We start from the raw sequence: 7,628 nt of genomic DNA on the forward strand, positions 1-7,628 counted from the left end.
GTAGTGGCCATGTCTGGATGTTCCTCTGGCCATAGCTTCCTCAGGGCACCGTAGTGGCCATGTCTGGATGTTCCTCTGGCCATAGCTTCCTCAGGGCGAGGTGTCAACGAGGCTTTGCTGCTGTTATACATCTCTCCACTGAAGTGTCACCTCAGAGATGCTTTCCCTTGCTGACACTAGAATAGAGCTGACACCCTACCCTCTAAGTCTCTCACAGCACCCACCACCGGCTGATGTGTTCGAGATTCCCTTAAAAAAATACCACTGTGGATGTAGCTCAGTTAGTAGAGTGCTTTCCAAGCTTGCCCAAAGCTCTGGATAAACAAGGTTTAGTATCTGGCTTACACTGTAATCCCTAAATGCTGGAGGTAGAGGCCAGAGAGAGTTCAAGGCCAGCCTGGGCTACAGACCCTGTCTCAAAACCAAACAAATAAATAAATATTTAGATAGATAGATGATAGATAGATAGATAGATAGATAGATAGATAGATAGATAGATAGAGATAGATAGATAAAAATTGTATGGTTCTGCTTGTCCAGCAGTCCTCTTTTTTTATCCCATTAGGACCAGCCATGACACACAGTAGGTATTCACTAAGCATTGCTTGAATTTAGTTAACGACTGAAGCTATGTTAACATGCAACAGAAAGGAAATTGATGTTGAATTTAGTATTTCTAAATATACACATTTTCAAATCTGTTTTGCTCCATGTTTGCATGGGATGAAATTGGTTCTAGAATGTTCCACCTGACCTTGTATTCCAAAGCACAAATCTCTGATGGAGAACCAGGTGCTGCAGACATAGAATGCAGGAAGGAGGCCTGTCCTGTTCTGGGTGGCCCTTTGGGGACTCATACAGGAGGAGCGTGCTGAGGGCCTGTCTAAGCGGCACCCCTCTACGGCAGGCACTGTCATCTTCAGGGTGACACCACTCTGCCCTCCATCGCGCCGGTATGCAAACTGAGGCAGAGAAAGGCTGAGGACCTGGCCTGAGGCTGGCAAGTGACGCAGCTGGGATCTGACTCCAGTCTGATGTCAGAGTCAGATGACACAATCTCACCATTCCGGGCAGATGCTCAAGAACCCACCAGAAAAACAGGTGTCACAAGAGGCGAGTGGCTAGAAGTCCACTTAGAACCCCTGCCCCACATTTTCATCAGAGGTAGGGAGAACAGGATCTCATGTAGCCAGGCTGACCTCAAACTCACTACGTGTAAGGGAGAAGCTGAGTTTAACCCTCTTGCTCCACCTTTCACATGCTGGGATTACAGACAAGAGTTACCACATGTGGTTTATCACGTGTTGGGCATTGAAGCCAGGCTTCCCGTCCGTACCCAGGGCAAGTGCTCACGCAACTGCTTCATCCCCAGGTGACAGGCTTCTTGCTAATGCTTACAGAGGCAAGAGGAAGATAAGTGAGGGCAGGCATCCCGAAGGATGTCAGCTCCTGTTACGAGAGTGTCAGCCATCAGCTAGCTCGGTCACCAGATAACACAGGTGGCTTCCAAGACTCCTTTCTAGACCTTTTGCTTGTCCCCCTTATGTGTTTTTCTTTATGTGTGTTCTTTCTCATTGAAGTTCTGCTAGCAAACTGGCTCTGGAGACTCCCGGATGTTGACCTGAGATCTATCCAGGCACCTTCTCCTCTGCCGTCTTTCCTTCCTCTCTGCATACATTAGCCCAGATACTAAACCATCACACAGTTCTTATAGCCACTGGCTTTCTTTCTCCATCCAATCCTTCAGCTTCCTCTTCCCAAGAACCAGGTTGGCAGTTAGAACCCCAGCCAGATTCCTGGCTCCTCCCACTTAAAAGCAATGGCCCACCAATGACGTAACTGTCTCAGCATTCCTTCCTTCTATGGAAAATGGACACAGTGATAGGAAGGCCATTGACCCAGATGACATAGAGCAGGTAAGAGGACCCCACACAGGAGCTGGCACGGAATCAATGTGACACCTTCCGTTCTCCAAACCTGTCCCTCCCCTTGACTTCCGGGTTCCTTTGAGTTCACTGAGCCAGACTGCTAAGAGAAAAATAGCCTTCGACTGCCAAGTTTCTCTAGGATGGGCCTCATGTCAGAGGCTCAAAGCCACAGCACAATGTTCAAATAAAGCTTTGAGAAGAAAGCCCCTCTCTATACATTTCACCAAGTTCAGGAATTTCAAATAATAAATGGAAAGCCATTTAGAGGATTGCTTTTGCTATTGTTGTAGTGTTAAAATAATTATATTTCCATCAACTATTAATTTACTCTGGGCTCCTAGGTTAAAAATGGACAGAATCTCATTTCTACCGTTTGCTCAAACTCCATCCATTGTAATAGCAGATCCTATTAAAACTCAATTAACAACAGTTACGTAAAATCTAATCCTTACCAGTATCTTGCTAATAAGAATAAAATTTACTTCCAAAGAAAAGACATGGGAAAACTCAAACCGCCAGGCTCCATGGGAGGTGAGCCCTTTGCGTTTACCTGCAAACCAAGCCGATTTCTCGAGGGCTAGCAAAGAAGCATCACAGAGTCCAAAGAGCCAAGTGATAGCCCGCCCTAGCCAGAAGGATCTGGGTGGCTCACACTTGCCGAAAGCGAGTACTTACCATTGCAGGGTGGCCGGCGTGGAGTGGGGCTTGGATGCTCTGTTATTTTCTTTTTCCTCATCTGTTAAAGGAAAGAAAAGAAAAAAAAGAAGCTGACTTCAGTTGGCAACGGGAGGGAAAAAAAAAAAAATCAAAGTCTCCTCAGTAAATTCCAAGTTTCAAAAACCGAGGTCTCCCTTGGACGCTGACGCCTTGAAACGATGATGTCTTGGCAGTCCCAACACGCTGGCCTCATCATACACCAGTACAAAGAACACGGGCAAAACATACTTTTTTTTTTTTTTCACAAGATGGCACTGTGTAGCCCTGGTTACATTGGAACCTGGAACTTACTGTGTAGACCAGGCTAGCCACTCCACTTTCTTCCTGAGGCCTGAATTAAAGGCATGTACTACCACACCTGACCCAGAAAACTGGTTTTCTGCAGGAGACCCTTAAGTCTGTTTTTCTTTACTTGACAGCCACAGGTGAGTCTGACAAGCTGCCCTCCGTCGTCGCTCATTGCTAAGACGCTCCCCGCCACTGGTGACCTGGCAGACCTTTTGGACGTCCGACTCCGTGGTTTGAGGACTGGAGAGTGCGCCATCCTCATTCACTGCTGCGGACTGAGAGTTTGTGGTCCTCCAGTATTCGTTTAGAAAAATTAACCTCACCCCGAGCTGGCGTTTGGGGAGTAGGCCTTTGACTCCTTTGTGAAAGGGTCAGAGCCCTTTATACAAACCCCCCAGAGAGCTGTCTTGTCCATTCTGTACTTAGTACATGCTAAGAAGGAATGTGGCTCCTCCCTGGAGCCATACCTCGGCCACTGCAGCCTTCAGAAACAGTTGGAGGTCTTTTATTAGAGCGACTAGGACAGACTCAGGTGTTCACCATAGAATGCTTCTTGTGACCCCAAGAGAACAGGCAGTTTAGGACTGTGACAGCTGTGTAGGACTTCAGGACTGCAGTGTGGGAGGTGGGGTCATCCAGCTTCTTTGTAAAGGACTGGACAATGAGTACTTTAAGGTTTTCGGTACAAGAGGAGAATCGGAAATATTTTGTAGAATTTTCTTTTGACAGGGTTCACACTGACCTCAAATTCATGGTAACTATTCTGCTTCAGCCCCCCTTGAGTGACTTAGAAAGTCAAGGTTTTTAAAACAAGAAAGAAAATGAATCTCTCTCTCTCTCTCTCTCTCTCTCTCTCACATACACACACACACACACACACACACACATTCATGCGCATGCAGAGAGAGAGACATACGTACGATTTTTTTCAAAAATTCAAAACTAATAATAATCACTAATATTATAGTATGTCTACTAATGAGAATAATAAAGTTGTCTGAGGTGGGTTCTTAACATTTATCTTCACTGGGATCCAGTGAGTGTTCTCTAATATCAAACATCAAAAGGTTTATCTATCTGTAAAGGCCACTCAACTGGTGGCCTACCAAAAGAGCCATCAGACTGGGTCAGACCCATGGGGCCCTGACTGCTAAGTTCTTCAATGTAATAGTCAGAGCAATACTTAATCTCTACTTACTGAAGGGCAAATAGTTTTGCATCCAAGTCTCAAGGAGGATTATGAGATGGGAAAGTCAACATAAGATTTCTGGTCCACTAATTTAATCCAAGGAAAGTGCTACAGACTCAGATAGTTTCAAAAGAAAACTATATACATGTATGAAAATAGCATGGTAAATTTCATTACTTCATACATTTAATACATGCTAAGAATTTGGTTTTTAAGAAATCGGTTGGCTGAAGTCATGCATGCCTGTAATATCCAAACTTAGGTAGGAGGGTTAATGGTTCAGGGTCAGTGGCAGGAGATGACTTGGAAGGTAAGAGTGGCCTGCATTCGATCCCTGGAACCCCATGGCAGAAGTAGAGAACAGGCTCTTGAACATTGCCCTCTAACCGTCATATGCACGCCCACCTCCCAATAAATGTTAAAAAGAAAAAAAAAAAAGAAAAAAACATGGCTAATCTGGTACACAGTGAGACACTGTCTCAAAGATGTGCAAATCCCTGGGTTTTATTTTTAGAATCTCAGACAAACAAAATAAAACAAAACAAAGGGGAAAGAAAGAAAGAGATGAAAGAGAGAAAGAAGCCACATTGGTCAAATCTTCAAATATACTGAACAAAAAATTTGGCACAGAAAGCTTACATGGAAAAGAACTAATACAAACAACAACGAAGATGGTATAAGGTTCTGGTGGCAAGCAGGGGTGTCTGTTCCTTTGACATTGTGACACTATGTTGTCATCTACAAAGTCTATGCTCAAGAACTATGCACTTAAGCTGCCTCTGCTTTTGTGCCAGGCCACATCTGTGGTTATCCTTGGCTGCACGCATCCTACAACAGGCTACAGGGTGGGCACAACCTGACCTACTCTTTCCTAAAAATCTTACAACTGTTTCAATAAAGTTGAATCCAGAAAATATTTTCTCCATGAAAACAGATTATCAGTATAATTGTAATTAAAACATTCAGTCGAGAAAGTATTTTTCCCACAGTTAAATGGAACCTGTGAGAGACTCTCTGGCTAGTAAAGGAATGGATGGGTGATAGTGAACATGTGACTGACAGAGAGAAGTTGAGAGCACAGAGAGAAGGCAGGAAGTGACTGGAACCTGAATTCCATGCTTTGCCTTTCATTAATGGGCCCCAGAATGGCTGCCTCTCTGTTTTGTAAGCCAGTCCCACTCCTCTGCTAATCAAAACTGTACCCATTGGGTGTTCTTTTCCTGTCACCCAAACCACAGTATTGATACAAACCCTAAGAGATCTCGGATGCAAAAATGTCAGACTACTCAACAGAGTCAACACTGTCTAGTCTGCTTTGTCACCGGAGCCCTTCTAAACGGTTCTTGAGGGCAAGCATCAGCTGTTGGAAACCTCACCAACACTGGCCAAGAATCACACACAACTGGTTCTGTTCTATCATCACCCTCTGCTCATCTCCCAGTTGTGCAGGCTAGCCCACATTCATCTCCTCCCCTTGAGGGCTGGATCACTGAGAAGGGTAGTGAGTACCCAAGTTACCTTGGTGTCGTCTCTTACCAGGGCCTCAGTACTTGACAGCTTTAACTCTGCTGTCTACAGTTGGGTAAAACCACCACTACCACAATAATAAAAAGGTGGTTTTACAGCAGAGTAGAACATGGATCTTTGGATGTCATAAGAATGCCACCAAAAGGAGGATGGAGAGATGGTTCATTAGTTAAGAGCACTGACTGCTCTCCCAAAGGTCCTAAGTTCCATTGGTGGCTTACAACCATCTACAACAAGATTTGATTCCGTCTTCTGGAGTCTGAAGACAGCAACAGTGTACTCATATACATAAATAAATAAAATAAATCTTAATAAAAAGAATGCCACCAATAAACATGTAGCATAATATTCAGCTTCTATAGTTCACAAACTGGAAACAGTTTGAATTTTTGAAGAGGAAATCAAATTGTAAATAGTGATAACTCCCAGCATTGGAGTGTACACTGTAAGTCTGATGTTCTGCAGCTCCAACCACCGGTGTCAGTGCATCTTGTGGAGCATCCGAGGTTGGTTTCCAGCACTCCAGTAGTAGCTCACAATTCTCTATAACTCCAGTGTCAGGGCATCTGACACTACAGACACCAGCCACACACATGGTGCACAGACATACAGGCAGGCAGACACTCATACACAGAAAATAAAAATAAATATTTTGGCTTCCTCTTCCTGTAAGCGGCCAGAGGTGACCTGTGAAGATGGTTCGCTACTCTCTTGACCCAGAAAACCCCACAAAATCATACAAATCAAGAGGTTCAAACTTTCATGTTCACTTTAAGGACACCCAGGAAACTGCCCAGGCCATCAAGGGTACGCATATCCCCAAAACTACCAACTCCTGAAGGATGTCACTTTAAAGAAGCAATGTGTGCCATTCCAGCAGTATAATGGTGGCGTCGGTAGGTGCGCCCATGCCTAACAGTGGGACTGCACACAGGGATGGTGGCCAAAAAAGAGTGCTGAATTTTTGCTGCACATGCTTAAAAATGCAGAGAGTAATGCTGAACTTAAGGGTTTAGGTGTAGATTCTGTAGTCATTGAACACATTATGGCCAGATTAACCCATACATGAGCTCCCCCTGCCACAGACTGTTCCAAAGCCAGAAGAGGAGGTTGCACAGAAGAAAAAGATAGCCTAGAAGGAACAGAAGAAACAAAAACTCATGGCACAGGAATAAATTCAGCATAAAAATAAATGTAGATAAAGTAAAAAAAAAATTTTAAATAAATATTCAGCTATAGACACTTAATATTATGCTACATGTTTATAGGTGTCTTACTTTTTTAAGATTTATTTTATTAATTTTATGTACATGCATATTTTATGTATATACATATATGTATATTTTTAAATATCAAAATAATACTAATATTCTTTGAAATAGCACTGGGGCTAGACACTGTGCAGTGTTCTCTACAGCCTGCCTCGTTTGATTCCTCTGGTCAGGGTTAGGAAGAAGTTGTATATACTTCCAACAACTCCCCCAAGTCCAAATGGTTAGTAAAAGTGGGCTGGGGCTTGGTGCCTGGGTGACTACTGACTATATTTAGGCGAGAACTGTTCCATCCACAGCCAGTGTGGGCCTTTGATCTCAGCACCAATCAGATGCCTGCTGCCTCCTGGGCTCCTCCTGTCCTCTGGGCCATTTGTGTCTTTGTGCCCAGGTCTGAAGGCCTGGCCTCCCTCCCTTAACGGGGGTCACTCCCAGGCCTGACCCTCAATCCTAATTCTCCTGGAGGACTGGTTGCTTCTACCAAATGTTAACTGAGTGCCTGCTACCTATGCCGGTTGTAAAGGCTGAGAAAAAGCAGACGCAGCTTCTACTCTCTTGAGCTCCAACTACCAGCTCAAAAAGGAAGCGTGCTCACAGCCAGCTATTAGATGGAACACAGGGTCCCCAGTGGAGGAGCTAGAGAAAGTACCCAGGGACCTGAAGGGGGCTGCAACCCTGTAGGTGGAACAACAATATGAACTAACCAGT

The 7,628-nt window shown here is 44.4% G+C and overlaps 1 protein-coding gene across 2 annotated transcripts in view; it reads right to left on the reverse strand.

The window, feature by feature from the left end:
* Positions 1-7,628, reverse strand: part of Rfx4 (regulatory factor X4) — a 155,140-nt gene that overhangs the window by 106,890 nt on the left and 40,622 nt on the right. For both annotated transcript variants that reach the window (XM_021205782.2, XM_021205780.2), the window contains exon 3: positions 2,604-2,664. In XM_021205782.2, coding sequence (XP_021061441.1) covers positions 2,604-2,664 — 61 coding nt within the window. The remainder of the gene's footprint in view (positions 1-2,603; positions 2,665-7,628) is intronic.

This window comes from Mus pahari, chromosome 9 (genome assembly GCF_900095145.1).
Source record: "Mus pahari chromosome 9, PAHARI_EIJ_v1.1, whole genome shotgun sequence".
NCBI lineage: Eukaryota > Metazoa > Chordata > Mammalia > Rodentia > Muridae > Mus > Mus pahari.